The sequence below is a fragment of the Branchiostoma belcheri genome, unplaced genomic scaffold (assembly GCF_001625305.1).
Source record: "Branchiostoma belcheri isolate BF01 breed outbred unplaced genomic scaffold, Haploidv18h27 scaffold14, whole genome shotgun sequence".
In the NCBI taxonomy this organism is placed as follows: domain Eukaryota; kingdom Metazoa; phylum Chordata; class Leptocardii; order Amphioxiformes; family Branchiostomatidae; genus Branchiostoma; species Branchiostoma belcheri.
The window spans coordinates 4621119-4645533 of NW_017802824.1; the positions used below are offsets into that span (position 1 = coordinate 4621119).

General features: G+C 38.0%; 2 protein-coding genes across 4 annotated transcripts; both read left to right on the forward strand.

The window, feature by feature from the left end:
• Positions 1 to 1670: 1670 nt before the first annotated feature.
• Positions 1671 to 14301, forward strand: LOC109464713. Of its 3 annotated transcripts, XM_019761774.1 has the most exons (9): positions 1671 to 1857; positions 2237 to 2320; positions 5321 to 5401; positions 5815 to 5859; positions 6895 to 6951; positions 8517 to 8736; positions 12915 to 12978; positions 13344 to 13427; positions 13875 to 14294. In XM_019761774.1, the coding sequence occupies exons 1-9, from the start codon at positions 1806 to 1808 to the stop codon at positions 14058 to 14060; spliced, it is 873 nt and encodes a 290-aa protein (XP_019617333.1). In that variant the 5' UTR covers positions 1671 to 1805; the 3' UTR covers positions 14061 to 14294. The 3 variants fall into 3 exon arrangements, with proteins under 3 accessions (XP_019617333.1, XP_019617334.1, XP_019617335.1); XM_019761775.1 differs by lacking the exon at positions 6895 to 6951 and having other exon boundaries at positions 13875 to 14299; XM_019761776.1 differs by lacking the exons at positions 5815 to 5859; positions 6895 to 6951 and having other exon boundaries at positions 13875 to 14301.
• A 2171-nt stretch (positions 14302 to 16472) lies between these two features.
• Positions 16473 to 23960, forward strand: LOC109464582 (bifunctional lysine-specific demethylase and histidyl-hydroxylase MINA-like). The gene is made up of 9 exons (XM_019761589.1): positions 16473 to 16505; positions 16975 to 17811; positions 18079 to 18141; positions 18526 to 18645; positions 19061 to 19192; positions 21596 to 21626; positions 21943 to 22026; positions 22438 to 22724; positions 23204 to 23960. Exons 2-9 carry the CDS (start codon positions 17002 to 17004, stop codon positions 23366 to 23368), a joined length of 1692 nt encoding a protein of 563 aa, XP_019617148.1. The 5' UTR covers positions 16473 to 16505; positions 16975 to 17001; the 3' UTR covers positions 23369 to 23960.
• The last annotated feature ends 455 nt before the right edge of the window (positions 23961 to 24415 follow it).

Consider the following 24415-nt stretch of genomic DNA (forward strand, 5'->3'; position numbering starts at 1 on the left):
CTGAAGGGAGACCAATTTTCTGTTTCTGAGAATATTATCTAACGTTACCTTGTACGTGCCTGTCCGTAACCGCTTTTCACTGTCTTCCAGTTACACTCAGTCTGGATTGTGACATCAGTTTTTAGTCATAGAAAACGAAGTATTTTACAAAATTCAAAAACGTAACTAGTCTTAAGCTTTCAACTCTGTAATGATAAAAGAAGTCATCCCTCCGAGAAATTAGATAATAGAAAAGGTTTGGAACATTGATTTATATTATGTTGAATTCAGAATACCGGGTATCTTTTTAGCACCACTGTCTGTACAAAAGAAAAGAAAAAGAAGAGATTGGTCCAGTTTCACTAGCCTACAAAAACACCAAAGTAACATTTCTGTGCAAAACGAAAGGAAATCATTACGGCGTAAAGTAGCTGTACATGAATATGTAAGTGTAATGATGTCAAAGAGAAATTAATATCCAAATGCAATCTGTCGACATTCACACCCCTTATATTACATACAACATGTATGCTGTCTGCCTTCTGGCATAATTTTGTGTCTCCACACTCAGATACTAACATATAACGATATCGATAAGGTTATAAATACAAAAGACCTGAATAGTGTTGTTCACTTTCTCTCGCTCGTAAAATAAATAAAGAATTTCCTGGATCTTCTATAATAAATTCATAACTTCATTGTAAGAGGATGACGTTGTGCTGCTGGGTTCAATATATGGTTACGTCTGTTGTGGTTCATTAATATATAAATGTAATATAAAGTCGCAGGAGAATATTAGATTCAAACCTCACACGTGGCATGCAATATGTATCTGGAACTTTTCTTGCTGCGTCAGCTTCATATTAGTCTGCACGCTGGCTACGTAACGTAGAGTTGTGTCTCTACACATAGATATTTTTCATACATGGTATATGGCATTTCAAATGTTCAAACATGGTATATAACAGTTATCACGTTACAAGTTGCAAGTAGGTATTCGTCGAGATTTACCACACATTGAGGAAGGACTGACATAACAGGTCTCTCTATCCCTTAATCACTCTATTCCTATTCCTGTATCCGTATCCCTCTATCCCTATCCCTCTATATCCCTATCCTTCTATCCTTATCCCTCTATCCCTATCCCACCATCCCTATCCCTCTATATCCCTAACTCTCTATCCCGTATCCCTCTATCCCTATCCCTCTATCCGTATCCCTCTATCCCTATCCCTCTATCCATACCCCTCTATCTACAATCCCTCTATCCTTATCCCTCTATCCCTATCCCTCTCTCTCCCTCTTTCCTATCCCTATATATCCTTATCCCTCTAACACTATCCCCGTATCCTATCCCTCTATCCTATCCTATACCCTATCCTATCCCTCCATCCTATCCCTCTACCCCTCTCCCTCTATCCCAACCCCTACCCCTCTATCCCAACGGGCCCTATCCCTCTATCCCTATCCCTCTATCCCTATCCCACTATCCCTATCCCTCTATCTCTATCCCTAACGGTATCCCCCTATTCCTATCTGTAGAGGTAAGCGTTTCTGGAACTGTGACAGTAGTTCTCTGTTGTTTAAATCCATTTTATTTGAACAGTTTGTAATACAATCTAAAATGTTCCTGGGTAGAAATGTTTTATAGTTGGACTGGTCCACCTGTTACATCCTGTCACATGACCCCGGCTCACACATGCGCACTGACGTCACCTCCACGACTGCAACTTTTTCCCCATGACGAGATAGTGTCGGCAGTCCAAAATTCTCCGGTTTTTCTCCCAAAACTTGCTCCTCCCGGCCGCCACAGCCCCGTCAGCGCCATGTACTGGATCCTGGGAGTACTCCTGGTCGCTTCTTGTGCCCTAGGACAAGGTAAGATCGTGGAAATCTGCTCGGAACGGAGACCAGGGGTGTTTCTTTTTTTTTCGAACAAGGTGCCGAAACAAGTCTGACCGGGAAGGAGTGTTTGCGTACAAGAAAATTTTTATGTTGACTGCTATATTTCGCATTCAAGAAGAGAAACATTCAGTATTTTTCTTTGCCTGTTTTACTAATTAATTTGGAATACCCCGCATGATTTTGTAACAAACGTAGTATTTGTTGCTGATATGAATCTACATGTGTCATGTTTTTGTAAAAGACTGCCTACGTGTTCCATTCGACTTCAAGCCTCACTTGAGGATAATTTACATGCACCTGTTTTTGCCTGGTCTTGTTGTCATTCGGTTTCTTGTCTGTCTTTTCCCCCCAGAAACATGTAACACCTATACTGACTGTAACACCTGTCAGACAAACAACTGTAGCTGGGTGAACTGCACAACAGAGAACACAGCTGGTAGGTATCCATAATTACGTCAGTGCCATAAAATTATATGACTGTTGATACGTTGCATAATTGCTTGGTACAGTACACGTGACGTTGCTGAAGTGTTTTGAAGGATTCTAAGGAACTTAGAGTTAGAGAAAGACTATACAACCAAAATATAACAGAAGAGCCAATGCAGCCATGTCACAAATTGCAAAAATTAATTTGATTTTATTATTTAATAAATGTCTCCCGAATATTCACATTTCAATGATGGATAGTTTTTTATTAGCCTGGGGCCTACATGTACATGGTGTCTGAGAAAATAATATTTTTGTGCCCGGTATCTGCTTAAAAATATGGAGTCAATTTTAAACACATATATATAAAAACAGCTTTTTGTATTTTGAAGCATTTAAACCCTTAATGATAGAGAAAGTTTGATGGTATATGCATATCAATAGCTGACTTAAAATATTTGATGCAAATGTTGTTGAACAGCAAAATGTTAATTGGTAGCATTTTGTGTCAAGTTAATCATTCATTGCATCAGCTGTTCTCACTCACAGAACACACAGAAATGTATCCGACAAAGGAAATGTGTACACTTCAACACACAGGTCTTTGTTTTGGCACACCAGTATCCTTGTTAAATTTTAACCAGACAAATTGTATTGTAGTATTTGACCCGTTCTTAAGTAAGGATGGCCATTCCTAGCAACTCAACATTTTCGTGTGCTATTACTTAGTTATAAACGTGATGGGCACTACTGTAGATATTCCACAAGCTAACATATGGTAGACAAGGATTGATTATCTCCTAGGTACCCCTATAAATTGGATACCTGTGTCCGCTGGTGTAAGTGCAAGAAAGCAAATAAGCCACAAGCAGGACCTAAATGTATTACAGTAACTATGTACTAAAGGACATGTAGCCGTAGGGAGTGTTACAAGTTTTGAGGTGGTCCCGGCAAATGTATTGCCTGTTCCAATCTTGTGTTGGTCCTGGCCCTTTGCCCGAGCTCTGGTGAGCTCTATTTATCACTGACCCCCATCTGTAGAGGTCAGTGTCATAAATACCCCCTCTTTGCCTCCCTTATCTGCCTCTCAAGAAGATGGATTCATCTTGTGGATGGATAAAATCCCCTCTCTCATGGGGTTGGGTTTGCAAGAGTGATTTCACACTTTAGTAATCACTGAAGTTCAAAGTATTAGGTGCTGCTATCTGATATGTCACTGAGGTGGAAATTCCTCCTAAATCCTAATAACTAATGTGCACTGAAGGTCATTAAGATAAAATGGAAGTTTCAAATGATACCAGTTCCAGTTGGCAAAGAAGTCACATGCATGAAGACTCGAAAATTCTGGCATAAATGTATGCATTACAAATGGAGAAGGAAAATGAACGAGTAATATTAGATTTAGAAATTAGATGAATCCCAGTATCAATTTCTAGATTTTATTTGTCAGGATCGGTTTTTACAATTTGTCAACCTGAAATGGTTGATCGAAACACTTTTTCTGTCTGTGGCAGCAATTACCAGTTTATTGCTTTATCTAGGAGCTATTGACTTTGCCTGTAAATTCAGATGTCCCTAAAGTCTCGTTCTCATGCATGGAAGCACCTCTTATCGAACCCTATTGGATAGTATACACAGTCTAAAGGTTGCCATCTGTTTGGTGAAATTTGCCCTGAATAATTGTAGGGCAATTTGTAACATTTATATTCATTCCACTATCATAGAAAAAAATAAAACCTTTACCGAATCTTTAAATTTTGAGAAAAGGGACTCCAAAGCCTTCCAAAAAATAAAAGGGAAATCAGGTAGTACGCTGTTGGGCAATTTTTGCCTTTCTCGTATGCTTGCCAGAAAAGCTTTACAAGTTACTCAAACATGTAATGCAAATGTAACATGAGCAGTGTGCTCAAAATAGCATGTGATTGTTGGCTTGCCTAAAAACGTGTCATGCTTAGTCTGAATCCTGCAATCCTGCAATCGATCGTTTCGTTTTCTGAAGCTTAGGGTAAAACGGCGTGTGTTCGTGTGGTTTATATTTCTGCCGTTGCTGTGAACTGGTTCGCTGGACCAGCTCCGGACTTGTAAAAATGTTTAGATTCAAGTCCAAGAAAACCTAAAAGTCAAGAACCGATTCCGGACTTATTAAAAAAAAAACTTGTCACATACCCCTTTTCTTTCAAAACCACCTAAAACCCTCCCTAGATTGCAAAATGATGAAAACCTTGCCATCGGGCATTGTCAAGTATCTGCCTCCATGTTATGTGACCCAAGTTTTACCCAAACAACATTTCAAGGTTGCCAATACGCAATTTTGTATATGCATGGGTTTAGGACTTACGAGTCCAGAACTTAACCTAAACCTCAGGACTTCAAGTTGAATGCAGACCTGAACCTAAATGTGTCACTAGCCCTTACTGAGTTTTGCACATTGAATCTAGACAAACATGATCATATGGCAGTGAGTAAGTTCCTGTTTTAGCTGCCCAACAGTTCCTGTGTGTCAATATTTGTGTTGCTCCCCACACTGTTAAGTGTTTGTGTGAATTCCAAGTCTATGACGTTGATGATTACTATATACTATAGTACTAGTAAAGGCTTTAATCAAACATAGTTACCAAAACCAAATAAATTAGCCAAAGGTTTTTATGTAACTGTCAGAATTTTTTTTTCTTCTAGGACATAATCTTGATCCATGATTGTGATCATGATTTAATAGTACATTTGTATATTAGTTACTATCTTTCCACTGGGGATGTGTATTATATACCATCTATTTTAAGAAATTTTTGAAGACAAATAACATAAATATTGTATTTTTTATACATTGTATTAGAAATCTACCAAATCTTTAATGATCATAGATATTTAGTCAGGCCCATCAAAAACTTCTTGCAAATGATATTTTTGTGATGTGTGCAATTGTATCCCACTCATGGATGTATTAAATTTGTTACATGTGTTCATACTCATAGAGGCAAAATATTTTCATTTTCTGATTTTCTTGTTTTAGGTACAGACGTGCTCAAGTGTGCAACACGAGGAAATGAGTCCCAGACTTGTGAAAGCCCAGTCAATATCACTGCGTGTTCAGGTATGGATGTAAATGTACATTTTACAAATTAGTATGATATGGAAGTGTAATATCTCAGAACTGTGTAGTCTTGACTATGATTTTTTGTTTGAAAACACAAATTAGTCATTCACATATATGGTGACAGGAGTCTAAATCTCTCCTGCTATAAATTGCAACATGATGTAATCCAACACTAGTTACCATGGTGACAGACGTCTGGTTCAGGTCATTGACCTTATTTGTTTGGAGAAGAAGAGAAGGAAACTGATCATAAACAATATGTTTTCCTCCGGTTAACATAATGAGAGGGCCAGGAAACAGGCCAGGGTTAATTGAATGCTAACTGAACTGTTTCTTTCCTTCTGTTTGCATGGACATGTGCCCTCCTCCTGGTGTGGTGTAATATGTGGTGATGGCTCACTCTTACATAGCCGTGACAGTTGCTCCAAACACAACTATTGCTCCCACTACTCAAGGTAACAAAGACTTATGAATATCAGTTATATACACTTCTCAGTGGAAACCAGAGGGTTCTTTCTTGACATACAGTATACTAGGGCAAGGGAATTCATTTTTGGGAATAGGTGCATTGGTGCACTCAACCTAAAAATTTTTTGGGTGCACCATATGAAAAAAGTAGAATGTCATAAAAAAACTAATTATTTTTCATTTCTAAAGAAAAGTACAATTAACAATGATTTTATCATTTTTCTGACACTTGGATGTTAAGAATATCTATTATACTATAATATCTATAAAGGTATGCTACACTACAGTACATTTAACATTTTTACACTTTATTGACATAAACCTGGGAAAGTACATTGTATTTGGGTGCACGACTCAAAATATGGGTGCACTAACTAAAGATGCACGTGCACCTAGTACATGTATTTTGAGCCCTGTATATTGTATTGTTGCATGTGTATGTCAGCAGTGATTTGAGTTACTGTTGCAAGTCTAGTCTGTGGAATAGATAGCATATTGTTCATGATTGTTCTGTCCTGTTGCCTGTCTTGAATAATGCATGTACATTTTGTATTAAGCATGTTGCTCAATGTTATAAAGTCTTGTTATGTACAATGTCTGCATGCATATGTATTGTCTTCCCATATAACTAACAGCAAGGCTCACTGACATAAGGTAGTATGCTGCAAGAACTGGCCTTGAATATTGTATTGACTAATTGTACTTGGCTTTGTAAAGTAGAGAAGAAACATTTCTGTCATGCAATACAGTGGCAATATATATTGCAAATGCCAGAATAACCACAAGAAATTGACAAACAAGGAATGGAAGCTCTACAATGATAAATTTATGGATACATGTATATAATATATATATATGGCCTGCAGAGAGATATATGATAACAGTAACAACATTTGCCAATTTTCGGTTAGCCCATATGTCGTACATTGTATATCTACCTAATGTCAGTGGGCCAGACAATTGATTAGCCTCTAACTATACTGTGGTGTGTAATGCTTGGTGATGGTTTGCTCTCTGTGTAGCTCCAACAACCCCCAATGGTACAACAGGGCCGACCACCCTGCCTCCCTCTACTCCAGGTAATGGCACCTCCTTGTCTGTTGTTGTGGCACTTCTCAATGGAAATCCAGAGGGGGGTGGTTGATAGATGCTGTATGTGGGGTGGGCATTGGGTGTGTGAGCATGTCTAGGTGGCATATCTAGCCTGTATTACACAACAAGCTCTCTTTGCTGGAGGTTAATGATTGGGGGGCAGCAACCTTCGTGGAGTGTGGTTTAGTCAGGCTAAGTGGCATCCAACACAAGATCTCTTTTTTTCAATGTGTACTATGACAATGATTGATATTGTTCTCAATACACTTAAGTGCAGAATGTCGAAGACAAATCTCCCATCGTCACTTGTGCATGTACACGTGTGCCATGTATAAATATGTACATGTATATGTAGCCAAAGTGTCTGTTATGCATGAATCTCATATCTTTTAATTTCAAGAAATCAACAGATCTACCAGAGGATGTTTTGTATGTACCTGTACTTGTACTCATGAGAGATGAGAAGTAAGAATGATTTGGTCAAATGTCAATTGAAAAATTGAATAGGATGTTCTGTATTTTGGTTTTTACATCTAGGGCCTGGCAAGCAAGGGCTAAAGCAAGGTATACAATATGAACAAGAAGTAACTGAATTTTTACTGTAACTGTTTTACTTTCCAAGCTACTTGTAGCAGCAGCATCAAACTTACTAACAGTTACTGCTGGGACAAGGGTCTTCAGTGTTCCTTTGTCTTTTCTTTGTGTCTAAATTGTTTCCATCCAGATTCAGCTGCTCTACAATGTGGTAAAGATCAACAAATACATGTAGAATCTGTTGCCAAATTGATGTTCTATAATTTACCACTAGTCTTGGTGTTTCAAGCATTAAATTAACTCTGACTTGTTTTTAAAGGCAGTCATTCCTGTCAATGTTTATAATGCTGATACTAAAGTTTCGCATGATATTTCTTGGTACACGTCTTTCCTAGTTGCCAACAAAGTTAAAGGTCTTTTATTTCAAACTCTTTATTTCAAAGTTGTTTTTTCGTTATTGTTCTCTTAGTCTTATTGTGTTGGAAACTTGCCACTGTGTTTAACTGTTCAGTTTACATGTGATGTTGGTTATGTCTTGCATGTATCCATGTTTTAATCTAGTATGGGTTAACAAATGTTTTTGGAACTATTTTATAAAACACAGATAAAGAAATATTACAACAGATAAAAACTCTAGCAGCAGTTAGGGCCACACTGCCACTCACCCCATCATATGAAAAGTTTGTTTGCTATTTCTTGAGTGTACATGTGAATCAAACTGGGGAGAGTAAAGGCAGGCAGTAGAATTTGACACCCTATGATCAAGACCAGCAAGGCTAAGGACAACTTCAGTTCAGTTCAGTTCATCCTTGTTATCAAGGACAACTGTATTCAGATTAAAAAGGGTTTCTCCTGACGACTACTCTGGGTTTTCATGTACTACATGTAGCTTCCATGTCATCAACAACTATCTGCCTGTACCCTCCTCAGGGTTGATATTGATAGGTGCCATACATGATCATGATGCGTGTGCTTAGCCTCATGTAGCAGTGTTTATACAGTGTATTTTATCTTCCAGCCAACACTACAGCCAACCCTAGCACGGCAAAACCGACCACGAAGCCAGGTTCAAAAACGACTGCCCAGCCGACAGAAGGCCCAACAAAAAGCCCACAGAAAGGAGGTTTTGACGCCGCGAGCTTCATTGGGGGTATCGTCCTCTGCGGCGGCCTGATAGCTCTCATCTTCTTCGGCTGCAAGTTTTGGAAGTCCCGCTCTTCTCCAAACTACCACACGTTGTAAGTAGAACAACTGACAGTCTCCACGACAAAGTGCCTACAGTACATTGCTCTGGTTGGTGATATTGTACACTCACTGGTCGTTTCATACCCATCTTTGGCTCCAAAAAAAGTTTAAATTGAAATGAAGAGAAATGAGATCTTTGATTGGATAAACTCAACAAAAAAAGCAATCTAGAATCTAGCATGGGTTGTATTAGTTTTAACAGTGGCCCACTGATTTGAAGTTTGAAGGGGATACAAATTTAAGTGCATTATGCAATATGAAAAACTTCCCTCTACACATGGTTTGGGTATATTCAGGCCTGTCTTTGTCACAAAATGTTGTCAGCACTACTTGCATTTCTTCTAAAATCATTGCAGTCATATTTGTCTTATGATTTACTTCAATGAAAGCAGAGCAGAAGCAGTAACAACAGCACGCAAAAGCAGTTTTTAGGGTCGTTTTGCTGACGCTATTTTCCAGTTTTTCCAATGTAAAGGCTTGGTTTTTGCTATGGAAATGATAAAGACACAAATGTAGTAAGACAAACAGCTCTCAACTATACCAAAGCTTCAGCAGAATTTACAAAGAAGTTTGACAATTGTAAGACCGATTTTCAACTAACATCTATGACATTACAAAACTATTTAGTGCTTGCCATTGGATTGAAATTTTCCTTGCAATTGTACAAGGACAAGTTGTTTCTAACTTTAGTGCAAGACATTTTGTCAAGGTTAAGTTTACTAAGGGGAACTAGTTGGAATGAAAACGTAGTCTGTAGCAAAAGGGTAACCGTTAAATACATGTATGTAGGAGACTTGAAAAGAACATCCTAAAATGAGATTCAATACTCAAGTAGACAACATGCTTCCCTCCTTTTCTTCACGACATATTAGTTGGTCTGAGATTTTGAATCTGTAACTTCATGCTATTCTATTGTATTTTCGTGTTGAATAATGCATATCATATTGTGATTATGTAGACATATTACCTGCTAATAACTTGCTGATATAAATTCTACCGACAATCACTTTCAAAAATTCTCTTATGTGTTTTTTGATGTTTTTGTCAAGGATGATTATTCGTAGGCGGAGTCCAAATGGGTACATTTCAGTGTCATGATTGAAAGTATGGTGTTGGTTTTGTAGATTTATTGTACATAGAGTTAGGAGAGTATATTTTGCTGTAAGTAATTTCTGCATATAAATGTTCGCTGGCATATAGCGTTATTCAAAATGTGATTTCAGTTAATTTAAATTTTGCAATATGCTGTTGTTGAACAAAGTTGTCCCCCAAAGTTTTAAGAGCAGCTATACATAGTTGATGAGGCTTTAAATTCTTTAAGAAATTCAGACATTTTCAAATTTTGCGATGTAGTCACCAAAATGTTTCCAACAATTATCATACAGTAGATCTTCTTCCAGCTTTCTGAAAATCGTTAACCTTTCCAGAAATGTTGAAATTCCTTAAAATTAATATGTATCAGGATGTAAGATTTGTTGTCTGAAAAAAGTCTGTAATCATTGTTAAATTCTGTACGAATCTGCATGCCAGTAATTAAATGTTGATAATGAATATCCAATTTTGTGGTCTCTTCTTTTCAGCCTTATTTTTTTTATTATGAAAGGCAATGATCAAGATGCATATTTCATATTGCCAGGTTATTTGATTTGAGTGATAAATCTAATAAATCTAATTCAGATCAAAACAGATGATGACCAAGATGAACTTGAAGTATTTCCAAGGAAAGTGACAATGCCAAAGAATGTTTTGTCGCATTAGTATTTATTTTGAAAACTTAGTTTTTCTCTTTAAGTTTTCTATCTTTATATCCCACTTATACCCTTCCTTCCTCTGTTCTATTTAGGCCGACATAGGACCTGTTGCGGCCTCTCCCTCTTTCCTGACTTTTCTGAACAAACTGTGGTAAAACAAACCCCTTTGAGTATTCTGTTTCCTTTACACATGCCTTTCTTTCAGTTTGCTTGCATGTTTTTGGTTTCATCTTGTCTCCACCTCTGTTTGAAATGTTAGTTATGTCTTACAAAACATTTATTGAATGTAGTGTCAAAAATCAATAAATGTTGCTGTGTGTGTTGTAGTATAAGGCCATGTTGATTTGATTATATGGATGACATCCGCGCGCGCATGAATTTTTGGCCAATGTCGTAGAATGCCAAAATCAAACGAAAAAAGACAAAATTGTAAAGAAATGAACTTGAAGACTAGATTATTCGCCAAACCATATTCTGTGCCATTTGCTCAACCCTCATGACCACGTAGATTTCATAATGAAAAGAACTTCTTTTTTTTTGCAAAACTTTTTTTTTATTCGCACGCACGCATCAGTTTTGGGGCTCCCGGAGGATGTCATCCATATAATCAAATCAACATGGCCTAACGTGTAAAAATGGAATGGTTTGCAATTCTACTGAATGTGATCGGGTCAGATATGCAGACAATCAGAGTTTGAGTGATGAAAAGCATGGTTTCCCCAAATGTGGCGTAGTTACATGCAAGGACATTGTACTGTATAATGTCCTTGTTACTTGTAATTACCAGTGCTTGTCATTAAGTAATTGACTCACTCTTAATTAGTTATTGATTCTAAAGAACATCATGAAAATGTGTAAATGACAGGATCTTCACAGGGTTGCTTTTATACATGTATGAGTTTCACTGAAGAATGATTGATAAAGTAACTCACAACATTTAATTATGTTCCATGTCACCCTTACATACTACAGTATTAGAAGATTATTTGTGACTTCTGGGTGAGCATTATGACGTTAGGTGCTGCCTTGAATTGTTATGCTGCAGTTGTATCCCTAAATGTATTTTATTCAGATGTCAGTTGGAAATGTTAACTAACAGTGTATGTGCACCTGTAGGCATTATTAGTATGATCATTATCAAATAGCAGTTTTGTCATTGTCGAAAGTTGTGTGTATCAGTAAAAAGCTGCACCTGTAGAGATATATGTTATATAGCTATAAAAATCTTTTATCAAAATTTGAACGAAAGCAATATACTTAATGATTACTATAGCTATTAGCACAACCTATCCTGTGCAAAAATTTAATATGTTAGCTAAGCAATGGTTTAGTATTGTACCATAGAAGAAAGACTTTTTAAATCTCTCTGAGACTTTACGTTAGGTGTTTTACAAACAAGTAAAATACACATATATATGCTATAGTGTCTGTATAAAAATTGAATTATGAGCCTGTCCATAGCATGTTCTGTATCCATCATAATTATTATGAATAAGTATTTTCCCCTGTGCCTTCTTGTTGTTTGCCAAATAAATGCTGCTTGACACATAGACTGCTGTCTTGAATGCAAGTCACTGTAAAGAGCTAAAGCATGATATTGAATAGATAGGAAATTAAATGAGTGACTGTGTTCACATTTTCTTAACAACAACTGGACCTTGCATGGGAATGGACTCTTCTTCAGCGCATGGTGTCAACATCAAGAAACAAGTGGACTTGTACAACAAACAAAACCAATTTCAACATAAAATACATATTTTTTAAAAAATTATATACTGTATGATGTCATGAGAAAGGAGGGAAGCATGCCTTGAGTGATAAAATTTAAAAATCCTCATAATTCAACTTTCTTTCCCCATTATAGTTGCATTTCATTCTAAACATACAATGTACTAAACCAAGTAAACCATGTACTCAGATAAGTTGGAAACAACAAGGTCAATGTTACATTTTTCCATGTCACAAGGCTACAGCTTGTACTGTTGGGGTTTGAGTAATTTGATGAATTGTTGAAGGAAAAAATTGGAATGTAGATTGAAGCTCTGATGCTTCATGATATTTGTTTGAACCTTGAACGTGGACACATTTGTTTAAACTGAACATTTCTGAAAAATGCTGTCCATGGCATTAGAATATTTGACACAGATTTGCATTGTTGTGAAAAGAAGCAAATGGAGGTTATAATATACCGTCTGTACTTGCTTTTTATCTTTCTTATTTCATCCATAATGAATTTCATCATGCTGTCCCTCCTATCTCATGACTATGTACAATGTAAAAACTTCTTGCCAGTACATATTAAATTGAAGTGAAGAAACTATTTGCCATTACAAATGTATAATAAAAAGTTGGGCCCTGCTATTAGGGTTGCAGAAGTCAATATTATGATGTGTCGGTTCTTGCCCAACTTCTTCACACAGTAACTCAGTGTCATTCGGTCGGAAAGAAGCCAAGAGGAAGCACACCTCAAAACCTCCTGCAAAGGTAAGAGCACAGTGTTTAAGTACATCAGGGAGGCTATGTAATGATACAGTACAATGTAAGTATGAACGTGTAAGTTACTGCAGAAAATACTGAGATTATCAAGAACATTAAGACACACTATCCTGACAAGATGTACTAGATGCAAATCGAATTCTGACATCAAATGAGCATTCCATGTAGATTCTGAAATACTGCAAACACCAGTGCCCTTGATTATAGTATGTAAGTACTAGTGTAGAAATTATGTGTCAAATTGTTACATTTTCTGATCATACCTTTGGTGATTACATGTGAACCTGAGTGAAATGTTTTTGAAATACCAGTATTTTAGAATTATGAATTTGTCCTCAACATGTTTCTGACAGCTGTCCATAAGAGCAGATGACGTCATAGAGGCAGAAGACCCATTCACCACAGACAACCTGGACCACCATGTTGGGGTGCTCAGGGTAAGGGACACACATTTTCCACTTGTTACCTCTGGGTATGGAAGTATTTCTTTGGGTCTCCAAGTGTGTGAGTTTGTTCAGAGCAAGTTGACAGCACATGGATGGTGGGTGAATAAGAGGTTTAAAGTCGTAGAATCTGACTGGGAGCCAGCAGGGAAAAGTCACATGGAAGCCAAAGATTACATTCTTCCCAGATGTCAGAAATATCGGATCGTGTTGTAGCGCTGTACTCTCGCGGGACCACTTTTTAAAATGGCCGCGAAGATTGGAATTACGTCTGTTGTGTACTATACAAAAGCCTTTCCCCACAACGTTTTTAACCTCTAAGGGAGCAGGTAAAGAGCCCTTGACATGGATGCAAGTACATTGTACATGATTGTGTAGCTTCTAAGGTGGCTACAGAAAATTGATACTACTACATTTAACTCTGTACTCTTCTACTAACAGATATATGATGATGAAGAGGACCAAGATCACATCAGGTCTGGCCTCCCAGAGTCAGACAGGGACAGAGGGAGGAAAGTCAGCGCTGAGAGAGAACGAGGCACCATCCCTAAAGACTTCGTAGTGAAGGAGTTTCACGATGAACCAAGTGACGAGGAACCCAGTGATGATGAGATGCTGGCTTACTGAGGCAAAAGCAATAAACTATGGATTATGAGAATTTGAATTGTGGCAGTATAGATCTTGCACATTTCAATGCAATCCCAAAAAGAAAAGGGGGGGGGGTTCTGAGATGAGAAAAACAGTTTGTAGTGTCAGTCTGCTGGGTTTTAGAAAACCCTGGAAGTGGAATCGAATATTTGACGGTTGGCCCTTCGACTGGTGTAGTTTCCCTACATTGCCTTAGTTTACAGATGCCTGCATTCCAGTAACTTTATACTTTTTAATTGTGCCATAACATGTTGTCAGATTGTGTTTGAAAGAATGATGTGCAGTACATTGTATAATAATTCAATTAAGAAAGCTTGCAGTTAATAATGGTGTTCTTTGTTAAAGAATGAAATGATGCTCATTGCAAATGACTAACTATCATGGAAGGTCAGCATGCTCATTCAGCCATTAAACTTGCCTTTTTATTATAATTATTTTGTTTTCTGACACATTGGTTAAAGTTTTTTTTTATAGATGTCATACTGTCACTTTGTTAAGCATTTCTGTGCAATCCATTTTGTTTGTAGTTACGTATGGAAACATAGCACATCATTGTCATCTTTAAAATTAACTCTGGCATTGATTTTGTATTGATGAAACCTGCACTTGGCAATACTGAAGTTTTTCTGTCTAGTGCCTATAGACTGTGGTCAGTAGAGAATGTTAGTAGATTTTGAATATGCAATATGGACATATGGTCTACTGGACAATGCAAACTTGGCACAAGAGTTTGTCAACAAGACAGAGATGTTTATTAATAAGTAACAGTGACACAGTTGTGTATTGTTGACATGACAATGCCAGCATTGAAGATGACTTAATCCAGAGAAGTATATGTTAATATAGAAGGTAAGGCTGTTGCTATGGCTGCATAACAGTCAGTTATTTTTGTAACCCATAAAAGAAAGACCAAAGAGACTGAGCTAACTTCAAGCCCTTGTTTATACTTCATATAGCACGATGCAGTGGCTACAAGCATTGTAGGAACAATTAAGAACTGTCATAAAAGCTATAGGAGCGAGGTTAAAAAGTTCAAACCTTCTTGCATCAGTTATTAGAGGACGAGGTTGATACCTTGTTCATTAGAGCTTGTTATTCTATAGAAGAAGATAATTTATTTTGATTTTTTTCATAGCAAGGTATTTCTGTTTATGGTCTTATTGCTCAACAAGATTGCAATTTAGTCTGAATTTCTAGAATGAACCTATATCGACAAGTGTTAAGAAAAAAATGTTTCCAAGAAAAGTTAATTGAGGATCCTAGTTGCTAAAAGAATTGACTTGTAAATATTTTGATTTAATTTTTATTTCTTTATATATTCAGGAGAGATGATGCAAAAGAAGGATGTGCCATGCCATCTATCACATTCCAATGGTACTGCATGTGCCAATTGGTACTTGGAACTTATGCAGTATTATACAGCCTTTAATTTTACCGTTTTTGCTTTGACATTTATGGATGGTGGAGGAATTGTGTTGACTTCAATCTACATATGACTTTTGTATCTATGCACAGAATTAATTCAAAATGGTTGATTGCTACAGCTTGAACCTAAGGTGTTGGTAGTATACTTCACACTAATTTGTAAGAATCAATTGGCTTCTAGTCATTTGACAGATATGCTGATATTGAATGTTATATGAAGAAAATTATTTAGTTTAATATTCAATGACAAATATTGAATAAAATGCTTTCCAGCTAAAGATCAGACTTTGCCTTCAATAATCCATGCATTATAATTCTTATGAGGTCTTTACTATCTGCCTTATTGTTTTGGATGGGGTGCAGATTTAAATTCTTGCTATGCACATATCGGAGACAGCTAAGTTGGCGTGCACTGAATAAAAGCAATTCCTGAAACAGATGATAGCTGTTCAGCACAATGGACAGTGCTGATATTCAGTATTTCCTTAGTCTGGGCGTGTCTTAAAAGACGATATATATTAATATTTTGTGCTCTAACGGTGCACACACCATGCAAAAATTCTTCCACGACAGGTTTTCGTGGTAGTGACAAATGACGAAAGGGTTTCGAGCGTTCAGGTTTGAGCTCACAATATGGGCAAATATAAACTGAACTTCATTTAAAAGTCGCATTGTGGCGTCGGTGAGCAGTGCATGCAAGTAAGAAGGCAGGAAATGGTGTGTCATTTCAGATTATAACCATACAAATGAAGTTTGGAAGTTACAAAAGTTATAAAACTGGCAGAGAAGTTTGCTATATATTAAACCATATTTTATTGTAGGAAATTCAAGTTGAGTGTCCCCATTATTTTAAATTTAGCTGTATATTTTTGTATTTTGCATGTTCTGTCGCCCTTACCACATGTGCGTGTCAGGGGTCACTGGAAGTTGCGGAAGCTGAAAATGGAGAAAATGTGAAAACTTCGATCGCATTCAAAGTTATAATCTACCTTAACAACGGTAAGTGTGTGTTTCATATAGATTTGTGATACAGTATGCGGTGCATTAACATCAGGTTTCAGGCCAAAGTTCGTTTGGTTGTGATTAAAAAGAAGAAAGTTCGGGAGGGGAGGGGGGCGGTGGCAAAACGTGGGTTTATTGGAGTGGACAATACATATGGTCGGTCAGCATACGTGCACTAAGACAGAGGCCTGTGCACATGTAGTATGTACAATGTAGCCTATACAACAGCCATGGCACATTGTATTTTAAGCCATTTGGAAATATAATACAGTATAATAATACTGCAAGCAAGAGAAGCCCTACAGCACTTGCATGTTATATAGCCTACTAGTAGTTGTGACATGTTCCCTCTCATTCTCAAGTAAGGGATTTTGAGAATATGTTGGTGTGCTTGTTGGGATTTTTTGATAAAAAATACTGGTTGCTATAAGACCACTGCACTGTCTCCTCCAATCATGTTTCTCAGGTGAAACATGGAGCGACCCTCGCGAGCATGAAACCATCACACATCCAGAAGAAGAGACAGAAAAGGAGGGAAAACAGAAGAAAGAGCCGCGAGAAAAAGAAACTTTGGAACCTGATAAATGAGTCTCTCACACTTGGAACATCCACAGACACGAAGAGCTTCCCAGAACAAGACTCGAAAGTTGGACAGGAAACAACCCAAATATTTGTAAGTGGAGACAAAAACCACAGAGACATGGTGAACCAAAACAAGAAAAAGAAGAAAGAGAAGCAACTTCCAAAGTTGAAACAACCTTCCCCATCAGAGACAAGTGAGACGATCAAATCTCCCCAGAAAGCCAAGAGAAAAGCAAAACATCTCAAGGAAAAAGGACAACCTCTTGTAGAAAAATCTAGCTTTATGGACCCAGCACAACACACAAAACAGAAAACCAGTCCGGAAAAGAGGCCTTTGTCTCAAAGCAAAGAGGAACCAACCTCTGCTAAACGTCTAAAAACAAAGAAGATAGTTGAAAAAGGTGGACTAAAGACAGTTTCAGGTAGTGGTGTCACTGCTAGATTTGACCTAAGCTCACCACAAAAACTTTTCAAAAGCATCATTTCACCAGTGTCATATTATGAGCAATTCTTTGCTGACTACTGGGAGAAGAAACCATTGATTGGTAAAAGGAATGACACAGCATTGACAGAGGAATATAAGGCACTATTCTCTAGAGACATATTGAAGAGACTGTTGAAGAAGCAGGAGATTGAGTACATCAGGGATGTGAATGTGTGCAGATATGTCAATGGCAGGAGGGAGTCGCTGAATGGAACAGGAAGAGCCACCTGTAAACAGGTAAGTACAATTGTCAAGTCTGTTAAGGATGTTACTTTGCTAGGTATGGTTCTAGTATCATAACTTGTTTATCATTTTCCAAAGTACTACATTAAGTTTGTGCTAACATGATACAGAAGAACAGTGAATTTTGATCTAGATATCAGAACTGATGAGTGGATAGCCAAATACAATAACTACTACTGACTCCTAATATTATATTGTTCATTAGTAGATACCGGTATTTGCTGCTTGTTGATAATAATTGGTCTTATTTGTTCCACACAGATTGACAAACTGTTTGACCAGTCTAGGGCCACCCTACAGTTCCACCAACCACAGAGGTTTCAGGTACCTGTGCTTATAATTACAGTATTTGAAGTAACATGATAAATTAATTAGGATACAATGTACATACTTCTACTACATATCAGTATATTTTATGGACATGGAACAAAAGTCACCACTATGCAGTTTACAATGTTCTATCTGTGCTATCTTAATATCCAACATAGAAAAGTTGTGAAGGATTCATTTTTCCATGCTAGAGACACTTAATGGTTACAGCCTATGGTTAGCCTGAAGTCCAGTCTTGTTTAGAAACATGTCTATCTGCTTCCAATGCTCATTACCTCATGACTGGATATAAGCCTACTGTAGCCGGATTCCAGGCAAGGCTTATAATGGTGACTCTAAAGGTCTGACTGTAGATACCTATTGTTTTCCCTTTGACAGGACAAATTGTGGCAGTTGTGCAGTCTGTTGGAGTGTCTGTTTGGCTGCCTGGTGGGAGCCAACGTGTACATGACACCCCCGGGCTCACAAGGGTTAGCACCACACTATGATGATGTGGAGGTAAGTACAGACTGTGGTCACACATGAATGAATCATTATTAATATCTTTTGACCCTTCCAGTGTTATTGGTACATGTACCTGTGTGTGGTTGATGTTGCTTGGTTCTAATCAGTCCACAACACAATCTTATATAGTTATGTTTACTGAAGGAAAACATATTGTTGTTGGGTTACATGTACATCATGTTGCAATTTTATAGCAGGTGGACCAGAACATGGACCAGTGCAGGTTAGGTGCAGGTAGACATCAGAAATACATGTACCTGCACAGCTCCAATTTTTCCTGCACTAACCTGCATATGCAGGAGGTATTTTGAGCTCTGGTTAACCAAATTTGCATCAAAAATATAACCTTACAGGTGAATGTGATAAAATAAAGCAGGCACACAAAATTGTTGACGTATCATTTCCACAGGTGTTCATCCTGCAGCTGGAGGGGAGGAAACACTGGCGCTTATACACGCCCCCTGTTGATCTTCCTAGGGACTACAGCAGAGATCTGGAGCAGGACAGTATTGGCCAGCCAATACATGATTTTGTCTTAGAGGTAAAATTTCTCTGTTACTCTAGCTTTTAAGTATAAAGTATTTTTGGTGACATCTCAGGGAGGAGCCTAATGGTACAGTATTGTGTGCAATTTGCAAGAATTTTAGGAATTGTACGGGAATTTTGTCCACAGGCATGGAATGTCCACAGGAATGTCTCCCAGCTCTGTTTGCAATTGCTGACACACATTAATTCCCACATTCCTGGAAACCCTTGGGAAAACCTGTCTGCCCCGGATGCCCTACTTTCTGTGACCCTGGGGCTCGTTCACTATACACTCAGGGGAGAATAGCAGTGTATCGTTCTAGACCTACATGTTTGTATCAGGCAGCTACCAAGGCTTCCTCAAAATCATGAAATCATGGCAGTGCCATGCAAACAATTAACCCTAACAGCAACCATCGTGGCCATGGCAATGTGTGTTTTCATTGCCAGTCTTGTTCTGATTTCAGTGATTATCAGTATGCACTTCAAGTCTCACATTCAGATACAAAGTGTAAAATCTTTATTTGAACTGTGTCTTTGGAACTTGACTATGTTGAAGCTCAATCTTAAATGTTTAAATAGTTGTATTTTTCCTCCTAGGCAGGAGATATGTTGTACTTCCCCCGTGGCACAATTCACCAGGCGGACACTCCAGCAGGGACACAACACTCCACACATGTCACCATCAGTACATACCAGAGGAAGTGAGCAAGGGTCTTCTGTTTCATCAACATGCAAATTTGTCTTGTCAAGAAGACATCTGTATAAAAATTATGTTGATATCTACAGAAACATTAGTGTTTTCCTCATGTTGAATGTTTTCATTTAGATTTGAAGTGAATTTTGTTACAACTAACTGCATATAATGATGACACTGAGTAGCAGTCATGATATTTTGACAAGAGATACACGTATGTGTATAAATAGTTATTTGGAAATTGACACAAAACTAAAACAACATTGCAGCCTAATAATGTAAAAAAAGGCTGAATTACGCAGTTCTAGGGAACACACAAGTTCTACAAAAATGTATGTACTAGTATGTTTGCAACCCAGATTTTTCATGGTTTTTCTTAGATGTGGTTGCTTCATGATAATTCAAAATTTTGCTGTTTTCCACCACATTATTCAAAATATATACTATTAGATGGGATATCATCCTTAGATATGTGAATACGCCCTAAAGAAGACGATTTGTGTAAGTGCTATATATACACAAGACATCACAGGTTTTGCGAAAGCACAGTACGTTCCGTTAACTTGCTCATGCATGTTTTTCTGGTGTTTCCAGCTCGTAGATGGGATATCATCCTTAGATATGTGAATACGCCCTAAAGAAGACGATTTGTGTAAGTGCTATATACACAAGACATCACAGGTTTTGCGAAAGCACAGTACGTTCCGTTAACTTGCTCATGCATGTTTTTCTGGTGTTTCCAGCTCCTATGGTGACCTGCTGACATCTGCCCTCCCCATGCTGGTACAGTCTGTGATGGACAGGGATGTGGGGTTTAGGAGGGGCCTGCCAGTCGGAACACTCAGTACTGTGGGGGTTCCTATGGGACAGGTACATTTGTAACAATTATAGCAGTCTGCTCTGAATGCTTTGCATACTTGATGGTAATTACATCACAATATGACATAGACATAGGACATGGGAGAAAGCACAGTGCCCTCATGAAGACATCAGAGCCAAAATCAGCTGCCAAATTGTCTTAAGGAGAAAGGTTGAATGTGTACATGTACCTAAAAAAACTATAGATATTATTTTCAGGACTCTCAGACTAACTTTTGGCTTTTAATTCAGGAGCATTGGTGCTCCCAACAGGATAAATTTTGGTGCAGCAGCAAAAATCTAGGTGCAACACTATGAAGGTTGATCGTCTTATCTATACAGGCCATGTTGATTTGATTACTAGTATATGGATGACATCCTCTGGGAACCTGAAAACTGATGTGAGCATGCAAGTAAAAAAAAAAGTTTGGAAAAAAAAGTTGGCTTCATTATGAAATCTATGTGGTCATGAAGGTTGAACAAAATGACTAAACATACACAGAGTAAAAATTGATTTACAGGATATTGCACAAATATTGCATGTTTTTTGTACATAGAAATGCCCAGAGTGGATATGTCATGATCAGAGAGCAAGAAAGCTTGCTATGATGATGGGGAACTGTTAAGCTTTGCAATCCATGATATACACATTGTAATGCATGCAAATTTTCATTGGAGCACTTTACTTGCCTCTTAAAGTTCAAGTTTCCTACCCACCCTCTCCAGGACAATGAGAACATGAGGTCGCATCTAAAGCAGCTGCTACTCAGCTTGGCTGATCAGGTAGGCAGTAGCAGTGCCCCCTTGCTGGCTCCAGAGTTACTGCAGGACTTCATGAGTAACAGGCTGCCTCCCTACTACAAGGACACATCTCAGCCTCTTGCTTCTCCTAAAGGTTTTTATCCTTTAATGTTTTAAGTCACATTTTTAGTAATTTGTTGAATGTAGATAAAGTATATGTTCTGTGTTTTTAGCTCATATCCAGCATCACTACTAAAATTGGTGCCTCCTTATTCATAAACTTTTGTGAATTCAACTTTTATTACTTTCATATTTGTGTGATGTTTGATTCCTTATAGTAACTGCAGGTGCATGTCAGATGTCTTGTAAAATTAATTATTAAAAGTCTGGGAGTTGCAGCTAGAAACAACTTCTCTGTTCTCTGTACCTGAATAGCCTTTTCATGACTGTAACCTTTTTTTTTACAACAGGCACCCCTCCCAGCCTGAACAGTTTCATAAAGATGAGGTTTCCTGGCTACATGGCGCTGTGTTCACAACCAGCAGAAACCCAAGGTACTAAACAGCATCATTTCCACCGATGCTGTTGGTCCTGTATTTGTGCAATTTCGTCTGAATTGCATGGGCTGTAATACCACAAGGATGTAGTTCAAAACTTCATTTACTGTACGGGTAGATTCTCGTAATTGATAGATCACCAACTTGTCTTGTTTGTATTTATCTTGGTTTTACCCACCTTGTAATTATGCATGTATTTTGTCAATGTGTTTACACTTGTTGTATGTTTTTGAGTACAAGGTGTTAATAAGCAACTTTTTGCCCAATACTCAATAAATATATGTGAATAAGATAAAATACCACAAGAATCTTAAAGCCTGTATAGTTATTTTTAAGGTATGTGTACGGAGCATATTCAATGGTGCAGACACTGAAAGTTCATGCTTTTCTCTCTCTAAGATGAGACAGATGATGATGATGAAGAGGAAGATGACTATGATGATGATGATGATGATGATAATGATGGTGACCATGAGGAGGATGATGAAGATGGTGATGATGATGATGACCATGATGAGGAAGAAGATGATGATGATGATGAAGAGGAAGATGAAGATGACAGCATCACTGCTGCTGATGATGATAAGGACAGAGGAAGGGAGAAGTCTCCCCAGAGTGACCAGGAGTGGGTGTACCTGTACCACTGTCTGCACAACAGGAGAGAGGAACACATGATGGGCACAAGCCGTGATCAGGTCAGCACCAGCTTTACACATGACATATTGATGTTCCATCTAAGGGAGTGTATGCAAGTGTGGAAGCTCCTTGCTGCAAGGCAGTATCATAGGCAGGGCAGTATCAATTGGCAGTGCAAAAAAGAAAGCCAGTGGATATAAACACTTAAAACATGCCAAAAATACTGTAATTCCTGATTTTTTTCACTGTATTTTTATGTTTGCGATTTTTGCAGTCACTTCCATACCACAAACATTTCATTGCCACTAACAAATCAATTGTCCACTTTCTTTTTTCTGCACCTGCCGCCACCGTCAACATATTATACTTAGTAGTTCTGTGAACACCTGCTTTTTTCTCAGACTATGAAATTTTGCTCCCGTGAATATAAAATACAGTACGCCAAAGCCTAAACTTCTGCTTGGATCCTAGTACCTTACACAGTCTTGCTCTTTGTCAAGAGTAAACATTTTAACTTTGTCCTTTGTGTTTTTTTTAGCCACAAGGCCTGAAGTTCCCTGCCACGTTCCTTCCAGTCTTGCAGAAGTTAGTGAAGATGGGGAGAGAAGACAGAGTCCAGGTGAAAGGACTGGGACTGGAGCCTGAGGATAACCTACAGGTGGCAACTTACCTGTGGGCTGAGGGGCTCATTGTGATATGTTAGGGATAATCTTATTAGCACCTGGTTACCAAACCTATTTTAGCTACCAAATCTCTTCTGTCCTCTCTGCAAATAGGTTTGGTAAGAAGGCTATAACTTTTAAGTAATGGTCCTATCTTTGAGTTGTGGCCACCTACAATGCAATAGTATATGGAAGCTGTGCCCAGTGTTTCCGGGCTAGTTTTTGACATGTTTTGTTATTTTGCTAGTCTCTCACATATTCTGTTCACTTGTTGTAAGTTTTTGTTGTACATGTGTTTAAAAATATGAAATATATAAAAAAATCTTAACTGATAAAGAAAGGGCCTCAAGTTCTATCAACATTATCACCCCTTCCTAATAGATTGTGGTCCCTTGCTAAAATGCCTTGTTTAATAGAAAAGCTGATAAAAGTTACTCTTTGTAAACATACAGTGAGGAAAGTAGTTGAAAATTCAAGAATCATTAAAACACATACACGAACATCAGTTTTAATTCTGCTTCACCATTTATTAAAAAACTTCATTACAGCACTTTCAATCTGGAGTAAGTTATTGTGCCTCAGTTGTCTGTTGCTTCACATACACATTCATGAAAATGTAGAATCCTTTAAAATAATACAGGACTAGTGATGAAGCAGTTCTAAGGATTTGGAGAGTTGAAGAGGGTTGTTGATCCCATGTCAGCAGCCAGAGACACTAGAAGGGATAGCGGTTCTTTGGACGACAGATGCAGACTTCCTTGTCTGGGTTACAGCCGTGTCCCCTGACGTTGTAACACCCCATGTACCCACAGCACACGTCCTTCTGGTCACCGGGCTTACAGAACTGGCCCTGGGGAATCTTTCCACGGCACTGAGGGTTAGAGATTCAGAGACGTTAGTTTTGACAGGGGATAGAAGAACACAGACCACAGAAACGAAATGCCTCTGGAAGATTCTAGGGAAAACAACATGTAGTGACCGCGTACACATGTATATATATAATGTACATGTATATATCCAAAGATAACTCAACAAAGCATGGGCCCTTAGTTTATTGTGACGACCTCCTAGCTACAGTCACTATAGTC